Here is a 19,779-nt window from a genome sequence, read left to right as displayed (position 1 = left end):
CACATGTTTTATTACGTATAAGTACATTTATTTATACATAATATTATATCATAAATAGGTAAACCAAAAATCGTAGCGTTTCGTCGTACAGTACCAACAACCCGATTAAACAAGTGTTGATAAGTAAGGTTACTTCTTTAAGGTGCCTTAGAGTAGACATAACAAAGCCTGACGTGAGATAGTTGATATCTTTGTATATAAATTTAAAAAAAAATCACTTTATGATTATTTAAGACTATATTTATTTTCAGATCGAGATATTTTTCACGGTATTATGTGAAGTGGATTATTGCACTCCCCATAACATTTATTGTTTTCCAGCTAGAACAATAATTATAATAGAACGGATATTTTGCTGCCATTTTTTGTTATTTCTATATTATGATTATTTTTATCGACGATTGATTAAGATCGATTTCGTATGACTTACTAGTTGGCAAGGTCATATCGCAATTTTTATGTGCATACGTTTACCATGGTGTTCATTAAAAATAGAAAATTGTACATTATTAAAAATAATTTGTGTGGGTGGTCTTAATGAAAAGATAAAAGAAGCGTTGTACACTAAGCTCATCGAAGTGAGACTACCGGATCTATCCCTCAGGACTGACAAACCAAAATAGAATTCTAATGAATTTACGGTAGTAATAAATTAATGCTTTTCTTAATGAATAAATTTTCCTTCTTTTTGTAATTGAATCAAATGATAATAATATGCGTTTGTATAAAAATGTAATAGATTTTATGCTACAATAAAGAGATTTAATGAAGAAAAAAAACAATTAAAAGACTTAGTTTACACGTTATTTTCCGGTGTTATTTTGCCTATAAAGGTTTATACTATTTAGACTATAAGATTTATTCTAGTTATAAATAAACTCTAATTATACCGTAGTTTAGTTAATGAAAAGAAAAAAAAAACAATTCACCTGAGTTTGAGCAGGTTTATAATATAGCAGGCAATATTATAATATTGTAACCGTTGTAAAAATAAATTATCTTATTCTACACCAAATTAATAATTTACACTATATTATTTCACTATAAAATTATTTAACCTATAATAAATGTATTGCTTATATTACATGAAAATAAATAAAAAATCCCTGGAAGGAAAAATTTTATGCCTTCGTACTTAAGTACAAATGATTATTAAATTCAAATTTTGTGCCTGTAAATAAGATTTATGTAGACATATTTTTAATAAATAAAATCTTCTGTCATATTCAAGGGTTAACAATTATGAATATTCAACGTTTACTTAAAAAATAAAAATAAGAAGCTATTTATTCAAAAAAAAAAAAAAAAAAAAAAAAAAACGTTAACGTTTTTAAATAAACGTATTAAATATAAAACTATTTAATAATATTTTCTTGTTAACCAGTAGTACGTGCACTTCGGCTTATAAAAGATCACTTTATGTTTAATTTATATTTTCATAAATTATATTCTATTCTGAATAAATAAACCTTTCGATTTAAAAAAATTTCAGAATTTCTTTTAAAAATAAAGTTTAAATATTTTTGTTTTAAAAAAATAATATAAGAAAGAATATATTAAAAAAATAAAAATGTATTTTACACTGATGAATTTTCCAACAGCTTTTTTTCGCATACTTCGTTAAACGAGTACTTAAATACGCAAATAAAAATATTTAACATGTAACGGTCTTAAAATTTCTGTTTTATTGTATGCCGCTTTTATTTATTATCTTTGCTTAATTAGATCATTACTATTTAATAAAGTAATTATTTTGTGTATTAATACAGACTATTAAGTCTGCTCTTCTTTATTTTTTATTTAATGCTTTATACTGCTTTTCTGATCAAACGTTTTCAATAGTTGATCTTGAAACTTCCAAGAAAATGCTGAAGCACTATTTTTTTATCAATCGTATAACACCAAATCTACCATTCCTGAATTGATTTATACAACATAAATTTTCAATGCTCTAAATTAATGTGTTATTTTTTTTTGAGGGGGGTAAAAAATTTAATTATAAAGATTATGGCTAACATATTTGTAAAAAATGATTTTTTATTTACCCTAACAAATTTAAAATTTTTGGTCCATTATTTTGTCGACAATAAGTTTAAAATTAAAATATGTTTCTTCATATCAATATATTTCAACACTTCTTTTTATTCAGAAATCAACGGTTTCAGACAAAGTTTTAAAATTTAAATAATACATAATATTTATTGAAAAAATTGGAATTTAATTTTAATATATGTTTTTAGAGATTATGAAACGAATAAAGCTATAAGAAAAAAAAAACAATGGTAATAGAAAAATGATAATAAAGAACTCTTTGTAAAGGGAATTGCACTTTTAAAAGTAATTAATGATATTTTTATCAGGTACGTACTGGGTATCTTTTATCAGATAACCAGTACGTACGTGCGTTAGCTCTTATGATTGAATTTAAATCACATGTTTTGAAATAATTTTTTTTAATAACCAGCTGAAATTTATAAATTACATTATTAAATTTTGATTATTATGCTATTCATTATTGCAAGATAATAAATGATTTCGATACACATGCACGGAGTTATCATTTTTTTTTAACTCTATCGTAGCGGAAATAAGGAATAAACCACGTAAAATCAGGGTTAAGGTAAAACTCTGTACTAAAGATGTCTTAACGAAATTGGCTTAAAAAGGAATAAAACTGAGTTTTTAAACTCTTTTTTTCTAAAAAAAAGAGAATTTACTGACTTATTGGGCATTAAAGAATAAACGCGAAGTAAAAATCAAAGGTAAAACAATCAATTTTATATTATTACTATCAGACCCGGCAATGCTTCGCTATTGTTAGACTTGAGTATATATATAAATTAAATGAACACACCTGAAAGTTTGATAAAACATTAACAAAATTAACATTACGGAATTTCACAAAATTTAACCTTTCCCTTTTCCCTTTTCTCTTTCCCCCATTTCCTCTTTCCCCTTTTTCTTATTCCATTTCTTTTTCAGTTTTACCATATTCTCGTTCTATTTCCCCCACTTTCCCATTTCTCTTTCCCCTTTTCTTTTTTGTCCTTTTCTCCCCTTTCTCTTTCCTTCCCTTATTTTCCCTCCCCTACATCTTTCCCCTCTTTTTATTTTTTCCATTTTCCCATTCTACTCTTTTTACCTTCTTCCCTTTAACCTTTTCCGATTTTTCCCTTTCTCCCTTTTTCCCCGAACATAAATCGGTCCAGTAGTTTTTAGTCTATAGCGAAAACACATATCGGAAACACTGAAATGGAATCGTGAAATATTTGGTATAGTGCGTGTTGCTTTTACATCCAACAGATAGCGTTTTTTTTCCAAAAAAAAAATGGTTTTACCTGTCACAGGTGTGACATATTAGGTATATAAATAGTAGGTATATAAAAACACGCGCATATTCGAATGAAACATTGCGTCAAAATGTCAAAGCAATCGGTGAAGAGCTTTCGTAGATTTAATAGTTTGAACAAATGAACATTTACATTTTTATTTGTATAGATAATTTAATCTTAATCGATATATTTATTATTACCTATGGAAATAATAAATAATAAAATAAAACCTTTCTTTAAAACATAAACGTAATTCTTGCTATTTTTATTAATTTATCAGCTTAATACTTCTAAATTTTTTTGTTTACTTCTGTATTTTATAATTTTACTTTTGTTGAAATTTTTAACCGACTTATTATAATTATTTTTCAACTTTTTATTAAGGCTGTAAGGCCAAAAGATGAGTTTTTTTTAGAATAACCTTAGATTTAATCATTAGCAAGTGACTATTTTTATCAAAATCAATATTAAAATGTAATCATTGGCAATTCTTTAATTCTCTGTAGTAAATGAAAAAAAAGTAGTTTCACTAACAAAAAGAATTAAAAAAATTGTTTTAAGAAAATATAATATTATTTATAAAATTAATGCGTATTATTGTTAAATAATTTTTATAAAAAAATTGTAAATAAAATTTTATCTTTACCTTAAATAAATGGTAATCTTTGAATCTTTTTGTCTCATCACCTTAAAAAATGGTAGCTGTTTCCATTTCTGTTGTACTCATGTATAAAATTTCTTCATATAACTAATTAATTTATTTATAATAAGCATTTTTACAAAATAAAAATAACTGATCGTGGTAAAGAACATTGGTAAAGAACTGCTAATTGTGTTTTGTGCAAAAAAAGGGAATCCCCGCGATCACCCAACAGGGAGCTGATAACCCCAATTTAACACTGGTTTTAGATTTCCTGGCATCTTCAGGATCTAAATTATCTAAACAGGTAACATGGATAAATGATAAGGAAAAATAAGATAAAAATAAACCAGTGAAAAGAATGGTTCAAAATCAAAGGGGAGTTGGATACGAGAATAAACCCCATTCAGAGCTCCAGACTTCATGGATAGCTAAAGATCATCTTCAGAAGATGTCCGTCTCGTCACAAATCCTCAGAAGATTGAGAAATTTTAACTCAAATGGAAGGAAATTTCGGTTGATCAGCTTAAAAACATACTACAACAAGGATCACTTTCCCTTCAGATATTATTGCCAATCAGAAAGAGGATTCCTAAAAGAATAAATTCATCCATTTCAAGATTTTGTATGAAATAATTAAGTTATTAAATGAATAATAAAGCGTTCGGTTAGGCACTCACTTAAGACCCACCGGGTTGGTCTAGTGGTGAACGCGTCTTCCCAAATCAGCTGATTTGGAAGTCGAGAGTTCCAGCGTTCAAGTCCTAGTAAAGCCAGTTATTTTTACACGGATTTGAATACTAGATCGTGGAAACCGGTGTTCTTTGGTGGGGTTGGGTTTCAATTAACCACACATTTCAGGAATGGTCGAACTGAGAATGTACAAGACTACACTTCATTTACACTCATACATATCATCCTCATTAATCCTCTGAAGTATTATCTAAACGGTAGTTACCGAAGAAAGAAAGAAAGGCACTCACTTAAGGTTAAAAGACACATATTGTCTTTAGCATTTTTTATTGAAGTTACGGAACTCGGGAATCGGGTTCCGCAATTGTATAGGCAAAAGAAGTACTTGTATCATCTTTTTTAAATGAACTCTTATTTAAGAATGTGGAAAAGAATACGCTTCCATTTGATTATAATATTTTTTCCAATAAATTTTTTACAAAAAAAAAAAAATGCAAATGCACTAACTTAGATGTTTATTTTCTTTAGAAAAGAGTTTTCCGATATTTTTATGTTGAAGACTCTTTCCACTACTTCTTGATATTCATACTGACAACACAGGGTTCACTGATTGATCGGTCAATAACTAATCGCAATCGTTATAAGTAAATATTTGTAAAAGTAGTTTAAGTTGATGTAATTACAGCTGATTGCAAAGTAAAATATTTTATGGTATTTCATTTAAACAACGGAACCTTAAAATAACATAAATAACACAATTTTCATACACAACATAATTTTCTTCTAAATTCCATCGGATATAAAAAAATTCCATTGTATCGATCTGATATATATAACCATTGTAATTCTATTTTAGGAAAAAAGCCACGGATGAAACTGAAAATATTGTTTAACGACCAAGAAAGCATACCATTGTTTAATACAAAAAGTTTTTTTTTCTTATATTATTTCATTTTAGGGAAATTTTCATAATTTATATTGAACAAGACAAAATTCTTGCTAAAGAAGTCTACATGAAGTTATAGGCAATTACTCTAATATTTACTTCATAATATATAATTTCATTTTACTTAAAAATTAATTAACGCAGCGGCATGTTAGAAGTGTGGTTTTTGGCACAAAATTCGGTAAATATAATTTCATAAAATAATTAAACAAAAAACGCAAATAAAAATTTTAAATTATTAATTACGCTGTATATATATATAAATCAATAGAATATAACAAATAATTTTTTTTAACCACAACAGTTATCTGATTAGAATGATTGAACATGATATTTACTCAATAATTCATCAAACTTTTATATTCCAATAGTATTTATGAAAAAAGTATTAATATTTTTATTTAAAGAAGAGAAAAGATAGGATTTTATACACAGTTATAACACGAAATGCAATCAGTAAACGTTTTCATGGCTGTATTTTTAATCTATCTTTTTTTTTTTTTAAATCTCATGTACGCTTTCATAGAATGTAATTCTTTTTTCCTATATGCATAAAGCCTACACCTTGTATGTTTGTTCTTTTTAGTACAAGCAAAATATCAATACCACTAAACAGTAATCAATTCACTCAGAATAATTTATAAACCACAATATTTACTCATGTTATAAATTAAAAATTCATACAGAATTTATAATTATAACAAAATATATTTTTATTTAAGTAAAATTAATAGGATGTTACATAAAGAAGTAAATATTTATTTATCCTTTGTTTAATGTGTCATTACTATAAATAAAATATCGAAATAACATTTAATCTAAATAATCAGCTTGAGATCAGCAGTCCTGAATTATTTTCTCGATAGCATTCATTTCAAAAAAGAAAGAATATAATATTTTAAAACATTTTCGGAAAACATTTATAGAAAAGGCTAACTTTGTTTTGATCAATACTTCTTCGCAAAGTTAAGTTTCTTAAGGATTGTTATCAATCAAGTGATATATTCTAAAGGTTTCCAAGTTTTCTATAAAGAAGAAAATTAAAAGAAAAAAGTTAGATCCTAACATGATTATTTTGGTTAATGGGCAAATCATTTTCTAACTCTTTGATTCCTCTTTCTCTATAAATTTTGATAAGATCTCATAACTATTTCTTGTCTTTATTTTAAGGTTGTAGCCGATCATTTGCTATCAAATATTCAGATAAAATAATAATAACAATAATAAAGCAAATACAATTAAAATAAAATGTCAAACGTTCTTGAGTATATCAGTATTACTTGCAATTTTAATTATTACTATTTATTTTATTCCTAATATTTAGACTCATAAACGTGTAAAAAATTAACGCTTTTAGCATAGTGTAAAACCAACTTCTGAGAATATGACAGTAAATAAATTCATTAGCAAACTTATAGAAAAGGATTTCTCTATTTTTTATTTTAAATCTGTCTCCTAAGTCTTGCAAGACAAATAGTATCTTGCAAATAGAATTTAAAAATACAGTAACAAACTCCTGGTATTTTCATCTTACTGTATTTAATGATCCGTAAAATCTGTAATTTGTTAAAAACATGAAATTTTTCTTTTTAAGAAAAATAGTTTTTGAAAAAGAATCTACATTACAGTAAAACTCCTGAGTTTGACGTCAGAGTTGAGATGTCAGAGATCAGAGAGTTTTGGGGTTGATATTTTATTGTAGTAGTTAGGTATGAGGGTATCATCTAGGACAAATTTGTTTTCAATTAAAAATTTGGATTTTGGACATTTGGGTGGGTGCAATGGAGTGATTCTATAATATATATTATAAGGTGGATCCGCAACTGTTCTTCCGAAATTTATGGTTCAACAGGGGAATGAGTTAGTAGGAAATAACTGTTGCATGCATCAGTTATACACTTGATCAACCAGATCTTGGTTATTCGGAAACTCGTATCACCCTAGAACCAACCGACCGATTGCTTTCAACCTTTTCAGGATATATTCATGTTATTCTAGGGTTTTAAGACATAAAGCGAGGCCCTATCTCCCTTGGGAGTGAAGTTGTGAAGTAAAGATATCCATTAAAGAAAAAAAAAAATTAAACATTTTACCTCATTGTTATATTTCTGTCACTATGGTAACGAAATAAGTTATGAATTTTTCGTCGTCAAAGTGTTAATTTGGTTACTGTGTCCTTTATACTTGTAGTTTTATAAGTTTTATTCTGTCAGTTGTAGTTTAATATCTTTTTCAAGTTTCTGTACAGGGTGAATACTTCAAATGTTATTTATCAATGATATTCTCACAACTATATTGGTAACGAACACTGCAGGATCCAGGAGGTTGAGTCCCGGACAGACTAGTTATGAACTATTTTTTGAAAAAAAAGTAATTTAATTGTATTTTTAATATATACTCGAATGTTGAAAAATTTGCAAATATTATGAAACCAAAATTCATATCCTAATAACTTAATAAAAATAAAGAGCGACAAAACGGTTTTTGAAGTAAATTGGAATTTGATGAATCGTAAATAAAAAACTAAGAGAATAAATTAATTTTTTGCCGCACTGTTTAATCTACAATCGGCTCCAATAAATAAATTAAAAAAAGAATCAATTGATAAATAAATAAATTAATTAATAAAAAAATTTCTTGATAAATAAAAAAAATTACTTATGAAACAACACAAAAATAACATTGCAGTATAAACTATTGTATTCTTCTTAATCAGTTAGAAGATATAAAAATTTAGCCCTAAATATTTAAACTGCTTAAATCTCTTATTTAAACTATCCAATACAACTTAATGAGACGTGTTGACTTTATAAGAAAAACGTCTTTTATAGGTTGATTTTAAAATTATTATTAATTTTCTTCTTTCTTTTATTTATTTACCCATTTTAAGCAGTATCTACTGATCATCGCTTTCCAGTGGAAATAGGTTTATATTTTTTTAATAGAATTTTAAAGGGTTTTTAGTGTAGTTTTGTCTTCCGATTCATCTTAAAAATTAGATAATAAAAAAATAATGTTCATTAATTTTAAACCAATATCAATCAAAAATTATCTTCCTAACAGGATCCCAGCTATCTTAAGAATATTGAACAATTGTAGACACTATTTATTCAGCTAAAATGACAATTTTAAAATCAAAAGAACTTGAAAATTCACGATAATGTGAACAAAATTGCTTCAGGTCAGTACACTTTTCGTAATATAATTTTAAAAATAAAATAAAAATTAAACCAAATGCGAAAAAAATAAGAACCACTAGATAAAGGAAAAATATTAAATGTTGGAATTGATTAAGAGGGGATATGCCTTTGTCGTTTCACAAATAGTAACTTACCATACAACTTTTACAACTACAACAATATTGATTATTACAATCAACTAATATCGAACGAATAAAACGTAATAGGAGTTAATAGTAGAAGGTTAACCGAACGTAACCTATTAATTTACACTGTACCGTTTTACAAAATATTAATTTAGTTTATGGGCAGGCCGGCGGACTGCAAATGAAGGTAATATTGAGCAAATTGTAGGGCGATAGGAGCGTCCTGCTCGGATAAAACCACGACGGCCTTAATGAGATCGAGGCAATTATGTAATGGCTCGCTAACTGGAGTCACGCAGGGACGTGCTGAGCCTTCATCCTATCCTAACACCTCACCCTCCAATCTTTCTTTATACGCTTCATCATCATCATTATCATCTTGTAGAACATCAAAATCATAACATTCACCACTTCTAATGTAAAAAGTAATGTTTCTATATTAATTGAAACCGATTACAAATAAAGTTGTACGTGTCTGATTGTTATCAGTAGTTTCGTATCTTAATATCGATATTCAAAGCGGTAAATGAGGGGATATTTTAGATTGAATCGATCTATACAGAGGATCTTAAAATTTATAAACAAGTTTTTAATACTGAATTAGATTAATGAATAAAAAAATAAATTTACTACCTATATTAACAATACGATAAAAGCTGTGTACGTACGTACGTATCTCGCATAAGTCAAAAACGATTAGCCGTAGTATGTTGAAATTTTGGATTTAAGACTTGTAATATTTAGTTGTGCACTTTCCCTTTTGATTGCAATCGACTGAACGAACCAAAATTGTAATGTAAATAAAAAAAAGCAAAAAATCAAAAAAAAAAATTGGATTTTTGACTTTTTCGTAACTTCAGTAATAAGTCCTCATTGAAAGATTTTCAACGATGTATCATAACTGGGACTTATTTTCATTGGTTCCAGTGTTATAGCCAAATAAAATTTTAATTGATGAAATATTTGGTACTTACGGCATGGTACATCGTTTCGAGTCACTCTTCATCTCCTTTTTTTACCTTTGTTTTAAGTTAAATATATTGATTTATTAATAAATTAACCTCTCATTGTGAAAAAACCTTTACAATGAATAATAATTCTATAATCACAAAAAAAAGAAAAATAGAAGTTTTTAATGAAACAAAATTTTATGTACTTTTAATTTTTAAAAAAATGTAATTTAATAGGGTACAAGGAAGTCATGTGTTGTCCACATCAGATTTTTTATAAAATGTTGCATTAACGTGTCACAATAAAAGAAAAAAGAAAACGTGTGCTCTACAAATACATGTTCGAGTTTAACCAGAAAGAAAGTTGGTAGCTTTTATGGTCAGTAATGGATAACTTTTTAAACTATTACAAAGTTTATTCGTACTAACTCTTGCTTCCCATCTTTGGTTTCGGCTGAAATTAATAGGGATATTCGTTGGAAAGTAATTTAAAGTTTGACGTTAATCAGTTTTGGAATTTTATTAGAGAAAACTCTGATTTTTATAAAAGTAAAATTTGTTTGAAAGTCATTAATTTTGGTGGTAATGATATACTCTCTGGATTGAACAATACTTCTGTTCTGTGTATAAAAACGCTCCTGCATCGTATTTCTTTAATGAGTTGAATGACCGTATTACTGATACGCGTATTAACAATTTCATTCAATTTGGTCAGCTTTCTAGGCCAATAAATAGCTTAAAACCAAAGCCAGCCTACAGTCTTGACGGTATTCGAACTTATATTGTCAGGAGTTTTGGGGAAGTTATTACAAAAGAGCTTTGTACCATATTCAATTTGTCTCTAAAGACGGACTACTTTCCTAATAAATGGAAACATGCTAAAGTTATTCCAGTATTTAAATCCGGGGACTGAAACTTCATTACAATCACTCAAAGTTACAATCTAATTATCGTCCAATCTCAATTAATAATTTTTTTGCTAAAGTCTTAAAATCTATTGTGTAAACATTTATGGTGGCATGTCAAAACAATAATTTATGTTAATCAACATGGGTCCTTCAGTTTTTACTAACTGGTTATTGTTCATAGAAGATCTTATCAAGTCCTAGATAACTGATGAGGGGTGGATGTGTTTCATACAGACTTAAAGTTTTTGGTATTAATGATAATGTTCTATTATAAAAAAATACTTAGCTTATTCGACGTCTCTAATGAGTTATTGGGGTTGATTGGATCATGTCTAATGAACAGGAGAGTGTGTGAAAGTTATTCAAATGATATCAGATAGCTATTGTCTTCCCTCTTGGGTTCCCCATGGGTTTAATTTGATCCATTGTTTTTTTTCTACTTTTTGACAATGATTTGCCTGATGTGTATTTTGTACGTAAATGTTTTCTGTATGATGATGTTAAAGTTTATCATATTGTCAGATACGATTCTGACTACCGATTTATTCAAGCAAATTTGAGTGATTTATTGGTCTAATAAATTGTATTTAAATCCGAATAAATGTAAAGTGGTGGTTGCCTCTAGGCTGAGATCTTCAGTATCTGTAGCTTATTTCATTGGTGATTACGTGTTAATTGTGGTTGTCTGTTAGGGATCTGGAATTATATTTGATAGAAGTTTTAATTTTTATGGACATCTTCAGTTTATTTTAAATGATACTAATAGGCAACTAGGATTTTTTAATAATATACAAAAAATATCTTCAGAATATTGAAGCAATTAAAATATTCTATTCTGCCTATATGAGAAGTCCGTTGAGTACGTTGTACAGATATGGACTCCATTCACCAATTATCGGTTGTACCAGTTAAGAGTTAATACAAATCATGTGTTTAAGGTATTTTTTTTTTAAGATTAACAATGAATTTTGCCTGTAATTTTTCTATGTCTTAGTTACCTGCAATATTAATAAACCTTATTAGGCTTCTTAAATTTAGACGCGAATTATTGCAATCATTAATGCTATATAAGGTTATTTAATAACTTAATCGATTATCAGTGTATTTTGGAAAGATTAGTAATTTATGTGCCTAGATTAACTACAGTGGTAAATATTTTTTATTTTTTGTTTCACAATTCTGTACCTCGCAGTTTGCCAATTCCCTATTAAATTTTTCTCTATAACTGTTCAATACTGTGAGATTAATTAACAGGAATATTAAACAGTATAATGATAGTTTGTAAAGGTTCAAACATGAGTGTTCAGAAACATTGAAGAAGTTGATTGTTTTTTCTCTCTCTTTACGAGTACCATCATGAAATTTTTACTGTTGTTTTTTTTTTTCTTAATTGGTTTTTCTTTTTTTAACAATTTTTCATTTTTATTTTTTCTGTGGGTGCATTAGAAACTATATATATATATATATTCGTTTAATGTCAAGAAGTTACATCTGGGCTGATACATGTTACTTTCACCTGTAATTACTTGTAAATAAAGAAAATGTATATTGAGGGCCCATTTTATGTTTTTAATTCGGATATAATTTGTTTGGTCTGCAAAGATATATGTAATTATTCGATCTTGTATTTATTTTTCACTGTTAAACTCTGCAACAGTCGGAATCTATTTTCCTTCTAAGTATTTGCTACCGTCTCCTGCCTCTAAAGCAGACTTATTCTAGAGGTTAATGATAATAAAGGGGAAGGAGTAGTAGATGCCGTTTATATTGTTTGTAAATAATAAGTTAAATGAAAATTTTAGTTTTTCAGAACGAATAATCTCTTTGAGGTTTTTTATTGCTTTGTGAACAGGTATTGTATTTTTCTTTTATTTTTTTGTAATGTTATATTCTAGTCTATACATGTTCTTTTGGGGCTAAGATCAATTTAATTTTGTTACTTTGGTATCATAATTTTTAATTTGTTGTATTACTGTCTGATTCTGTTATTAATTTGGATTTTCGGTGAATTATATTCTTTTAACATTAAATAAAATTGTTTTGTTTGGGAACGTTTAAGGTTATTGATTACACAATTTTAAAATGTTTATCAATTTAAATACATAACTAAATGATTAGATGTTAAGACTAGCAATAATAAATACTTTTTACTATATGTCTATTATTAGCCCTTCCCATCTTTATATGAGTAGTTTCTGATTTGGAGAACTTTTAATTTCTTATATATGTAATGAATGTAAAGTATTAATACACTCGACTTTAAAATATTGTATTTTATAAAAAATACAATAGTTTTATAAAAGTATTGTAAGCTGATATATTGTAAAGTATTATTGATTCTGGTTATATATGTTGCTAATGGTTTAGAATTGTTTTGTTTAATTCATCTCTGAATTTAAACAGTTCTTTGATTTTTATTAATTTTTATCTTATTCTTATAAACACTGGCAAATGCTTCACCAATGAACTGTGTGCAGTAAGTAACTAAATATATTCACGTATGTATAAGATACATTGTAAAATTGCTGAAAATGATCCACAACATTAATATTAAAATGCTTTACTAACAAAGTCGAATAAATTACTAACCCTCGTAACGTTTACCGGATGTACTATCAGTCACTAATCACTTGAAACAATTACTGTCCTATTTTTATAAGCATTAACAATACAAATCATAATAACGCAATTATCAAAGACAAAATATATGTATATACTTCAGAAAAAAAGAATCTAAAATTGAAAATAAGGGTATTTAAAAAAGTTGTGACTTACCTTGATCGCGATAATGTCACAAACATTACAGATTCATCACATTACATATTCATTTAGGTCTACTCATTCACGTACTTTAATGTCCTTCCTATAAATTATTCTTCAGCACATTTAGAAAGCGAAATTTTATGAACGGGTAATGTATGTAGGACCGCGAAAATAACCTTGATGTTCTAAACTACACGTGTAGGATACATAAATACACGCACATGATACACGTGTAGGGTATTATACATGAATATTAAACATTTGGAAATTAGTCAAGGGTTCATAATTTTTTTTTCTGTATTACATCCTTAAAATTACAGTGAAGCTTAAAAGCATCAGTAAATAATTTTTTAGAAACCTACCCTCATTATAGTCATTAATGTAGAGTGACAAATAAAAAAAAAATTCTAAAATAAAAAATAATTAAAGAGCGGAACATTTTTATGAATATATCATTGTTTTAATATCACTGACCTCGGTTTACATTCGCGAGTTTGTGATGTAATTCCACCACCACAACTACGAGAGCACTCAGACCACGTCGACCATTGCGACCATATGCCCAGCATACCATCTACGACTCGTTCTCGATACATTCGATGAACCTATAAACAAATCAATAAGGTAATTAATCTCCAATCGTTTACTGAGTTATAAATTAATTAAATTGTAATATTATCTATAAAAATAATTTATTTAAATCACTAAAATAAATCGCCAATGATGCAAACATTAATCAGTTAAAGGCTAAACCCAAGAAAATTAAGGTTCTCTGCCCTCAGTGAAAAAGTACGTAGACGTTCATGCGTTGTCTATCCGGTAACCTCTTCATGATGAATTTAAATAATCTAAAAAAATACGATGCTTAGCAGATCAAAAATGTTAACACAATTTAATTATATTTCTTTGAATTTTTTAAATATGTTTGAACTGTTATTAATACATCTTTAAATACTTACTATTTTAATACTGTTGCAAGTAATAATAAATAAGAAAATAAAGCCTGTTTCGAGTTTTATAAAAATTATTAATTTTACTTATAAAATAAATGTTATTTATTTTTCTTAAACTCATTACTTGCTCTGTCATCAATAGTTTTAATTCTTATACATTTGTCTGTATCTTTGCGTTTAATGATAATGAGTAGAAATATTACGTAATATCTTCTCTCTCCTAAAGAAAACTTGAATTTATATTTTCTAAAAAAAACCTTAGAAAAATTTATATAATACAAAAAAATCACAATCTATGAATAACAGTGAAATTTATAGTGTAAGTGAATTCAACAAAAATAACAATTTATTACAGTTATGTGCTGTAATATGTCATACGTAAGTCCCAACAAAATGTTTCGAAGTTCTTTTTCTTAAGACGTATAACTCTTAAAAGAAATTCTTTAGAAAGTGTTTCAAATTACTTTGTCAACTTCTCTTTCAAACAAGTCCAGCATGAATTCTCAAAAGAGTTAAAATGATTCATTCAACTAATTCAAAGGAATGATGCTTTGAATTAAATTCTGACAGTGTTTTTATATATATTTATATATATATATATATATATATATAGGACGACATATTAAAATTCAATGTGATTTAATTCCAGCATAATTAACTTTTGTTCAAAAAAAACCTTTAAAAAGTGTGGGATATATATATCCTTATTTGCTTTGAAATTGTTCTGTGTAGATATTGATCCGTCGTTGTATAAAACAAGATTTTAGGTGGGGAAATCAGAAAGAGAAATTCCTAACAACCACAATACTTCAGTAGTATATAGTTAAATGATAAAATAAAAGCAGTCATGTCAGAATGTGCGTTGCTTAAACATTGTATAAAGCGTATATCGAATTTTATAACGGTATATTTTTAGTCACAATATTGTTATAGAATATTATAACAAAATTATCATTACTTCTTTCCTCTTGATTCATTTCTCCAGTACGTTGCTTATTTTATTAATTCTGTGCTAGTTTCGTAAAGTCAATGAATGTAATATGCTCTACATTTTCTTTAGTTAGAATTTTCCTAATAGACGCTTCATAATCTTTTGCTTACATATTTATTTTGTACAAATCCTTTTTGTTTTTAAATATGATTAAATAATTTTTACCGTTTAAAGCATTTATATGATAGACAACTTTACGGTTTTAAAAAAAACCTTATTTCCAGTTCACTATCCAACTTAATCTAAATTTATTACGATAACCTATCTTCACATACACATTAACCATCCCGTAAATATAGCTTTATTGATTTAAAATAGGTACAGCATTGTTTTATTTATATCGAAGTCGAATCCTACTTCAATTCAGATTCAAATCCTAATAAAGGTAGCTGCTTTAATTTGGAATTGAAAAATATATCATGGATACCGGTGTTCTTTGGTGGTTGGATTTCAATTAACCACATATCTTAGGAATGGTCGACCTGAGTTTGTTCAAGACTGCACTTCATTTACATTCATACATATCATCGTCATTCATCCTCTGAAGTAATACCTTACGGTCGTTTCGGAGGCTAAACAGAAAAAGAGAGTAGAAATATGTTTGAAGTTTGTTATTTTTTCTACATGTGTTTTGATGGGTAATAAAAATGTTTTTAAGATGTAAATTCGCTGTCGAAATCAAATATAACGAAAAAATATTAAAACAACTCATACAAAGCAATGTTAAATCAATCAGATTTTAAAGACAATATTATGCCATTTTTTATATCATCTTTTTTTTCCACAAACAGTGTGAACGCAATTTTTTCGAATATTATAATTTGTTTAACAAAAGATAAATAGTTTTTCAATTTATTTTATTTGAAGTTGTCATTAGTATCTGGAGCAGTCTAATATGAACTGAAAAATCAAAAAGCAAATGTACATTCCTTTAAAAAAATTTACCCTCGTTTTAAGTTCTTCACTGTCGTTTACCATTGTATTGTTGATATACACTCACACAATATAAGGATCGCATATATTAATGTAACATATGACATCTAAGAAATATATTCAAGCAAGGTGAGTGTGTAAAATTAATGTTGAATGAATATTTTAACTAAAAAAACATTTTTACTTCCTTTTACGAAGTAAAGGAACTATTGTGATCGCGAAACATTTTGGTTTTCATATTTCAAGGAAAATATTTATTTTGATCCCTGAATCCATTTTGACTAGTTTCGGCGTGACGTCTGTACGTACATATGTATCTCGCATAAATCAAAACCAGTTAACCGTAGGATGTTGAAATTCTGGATTTAGCACTGTTGTAACCTCCCTTTTTTATTGCAATCAAAATTAAAATTTTAATTAATGAAATATTTGAATCTTAAATTAAAGAAAGCACATCGGTTCAAATCGGACTTAACGTCTTTTTGTCTTTTTTAACATTTTTTTATTTTTAACTTTTTCTTATGAATTTAAATATATTGATTTAATAATTAATTATTAACCTGTGATTGTAAAAATATCTTTATAATAAATAATAATTCATTGGTAATAAAATAAATAAATTATTAGTGAAATAAATTTTATGTACTTTTAAAAATGTGTAAACATAATTTAATAGGCAATACATATGTATTTAGTAAATAGATTTGGTGAAACATCAGATTATTTAATATTATTGAAAATTATAATTTAGAATCGTATTATTTTGGAGTTTCTTAGCAAATTCTTATAAATATTGTACATTTATTTAAAAAAAAAAATTATTTAATTATTTGACAAAAAAATTAAATACATTTCTGAATTATAATCAATTTAAAGTGATTGTTAAATTTTTTTCACTTGTGCGTAATATGCATCAGATTTCTGATGTGTATTTCATATTTCTGCTGTGTTGTATAAATAAAAGTTAATAATTAAACTAATCCGTTTAATGAATTCCTATATTCTGGTTACAAATATTAATTTTGACCTTACAGTGTAGAATAATAACAATAATAATGTAGAATAATATCAGATAAGATTGTTGAATTAATAATTGCATAAATATTTGATGTTAATAAAAGCTTATATTTCAGCAGCTGCGTAACTGTTCACTTTATTAAAGAATTGGAGGATCGCATCTCACTTTCAAATGAAATAAGTTTATGGAATTTAATAGACGTACAAGGAAGTCATGTGGTATCCAATCAAATTTTTTTTATTAAAACAAATTTATGTGTAAGTTACTTTTAATTAGCATTACATCAATACGATCGTAATAAAAAAATAATAGTATTGGACACAAGAGATAGTTTCTATGAGTTATTTCTTAAGTATACAAAATATCGAAATCATCCTGCTTAAAAGGAAACTTTAGGTACCAGCCATGAAAAAATTCAAGAAGATAATCACCACTAACTGGCACTATACTTCCACTTGTTTTTTTGTGATTTAAGCAAACATCATTATCTATATATATATATATATATATATATATATACATGTGTGTGTGTGTGTGTGAGTGTGTATGTGTGCGCACGCGCGTGTTTGTTATTAATTAACGCACAAAATAATTAAATAATGACTGAGTTAAGATTATGAATTAAATGAGCTGGCTAGCTTATATAACACCAAAATCATCTTCAGCTACTGTGCTGCTATCAAAGTCACAATAAAAGATACTCTTGATAAAGTGTAAAAGTCCAATAAAAGATGCATTTGATAAAGAGTTGTAAAAAGAATGTTAATGAAAAGTTCATAAACAAATAATGGTATACAATACTATTTCACACCCAGTAAACCATTTTTATTTTTCGATAATTTTAATATCAGTAAACAAAGAATTGATACTAGTTGAAAAATAACTGATAATTTTGCTTTCTATAAATAACCAACATATATATATATATATATATATATATAAGGTAAATAATAAATGTTCATGCCCTGAGGTAGGTAATCCCCACGTCCGGAACACAACATCTACGTTCCACGTCCAGGGCGGTAACAGCCGTACTATGTACAATACATATAGCTGGCTAATGGGGCTCCGAGTAAATTCCTTGGATATGCTTTTCTTTTGACCTGTTTCCACCTTCAGGTCCCCTCATGGATTGTATTTTTCGGCTACCTGCAGGATATGAACAATTTATTGATTATGAAGTGGACATATACCAAACTTAGAGCTGGCGATGTGGTGGCCACGGTCGAAGTTATTTGCAGGTGTAACGGAGACCTTTCGTTGTCCACATGCCCCCCGCGTTGGCAAGCATGTAGTTAAGGTGCCCATGTTGTTCGGAGCATGGGAGCCCTGAAAGCCTTGGTGTGTAAGGGCCTGGAGTCAGTGCAGAGACTGCGCATTCGCTCTCTGCCAGGACATATGCCGGTTCCACCGGAGTACCGGATTGGACCTCCAGGGTTGGTAGCCCTGGAGTGGGGGTGTACCCCGGCGACTAGCCTTACTACACAAGGGATTTATTGTTCATGCAAACTGAACAATTAAACGTGGCAGAGGGTTCACGCAAGCACCCTCGTTTAGAACCAGCCGTTTCGCCTGAGGAAAAACGGAGAAAAAGTGCGGAAACTAAAAGGATAGAGATTGAGGCTAGAAAAAGCTTACAAAAAGCTTTTTTCAAGAGCAATATTGCACCGAAACCTAAATATTTGGTTATTACCAAGGAGGATGGAAATTTTTCGAAGGTGAGTCCTTTTCTCATCGCTCGGGAGATAACCAAATGCGCTGGTGGCCCTGTAAAAGAAATAAGGAAGACCTTCATGGGACTTCATGTTGAGACTGTAAATGTTGTCCAGTCTCAAAAGAATTTAGGGCTTAAAAAGATTGGAGAACTGGCTGTACATGTCGATCCCCACGGTACGCTCAACACCTGAAGAGGTGTGGTCGTCTGTCGGGATCTTCTAAATTGAACGGAGCAGGAAATTGTTGAGGAGTTGTCAACGCAGGGAGTCATAGAGTGTCGCCGATTGAACATGAGAAGGAATGGCGAAGTCCTACCTTCAGCCTCTCATGTTCTCCCATTTAACCGGCCTACCTTGCCGGAGAAGATTAGAGCGGGGATCCATCGATTGGATGTGCGGGCATTTATTCCGCAACCAATGCGATGCTTCAAGTGCCAACGTTTTGGTCACACCGCCATCAAATGTGAGAGAACGCAAATATGCGTGTGCGGCGAAGAGGTGCATGAGGGAGAGCCGTGTAAAGAGCCCCCTACATGCATCAATTGCAAGGGATAGCATTCATGTAGATCCAGGAATTGTCCTGTCTACAAAGAAGAAGTAGCTGTGCAGGAA

At 28.4% G+C, this 19,779-nt stretch overlaps 1 protein-coding gene across 2 annotated transcripts in view; it reads right to left on the bottom strand.

Moving 5' to 3' along the window:
* Positions 1-19,779, bottom strand: part of loh (thrombospondin type 1 domain containing lonely heart) — a 1,319,035-nt gene that overhangs the window by 714,366 nt on the left and 584,890 nt on the right. For both annotated transcript variants that reach the window (XM_075360455.1, XM_075360456.1), the window contains one exon: positions 14,032-14,162. In XM_075360455.1, coding sequence (XP_075216570.1) covers positions 14,032-14,162 — 131 coding nt within the window. The remainder of the gene's footprint in view (positions 1-14,031; positions 14,163-19,779) is intronic.

This window comes from Lycorma delicatula, chromosome 3 (genome assembly GCF_047948215.1).
Source record: "Lycorma delicatula isolate Av1 chromosome 3, ASM4794821v1, whole genome shotgun sequence".
Classification (NCBI taxonomy): Eukaryota; Metazoa; Arthropoda; class Insecta; order Hemiptera; family Fulgoridae; genus Lycorma; species Lycorma delicatula.
The sequence above is the reverse complement of the archived record's forward strand: the minus strand, read 5'-3'. Positions and strand labels throughout refer to the sequence as shown.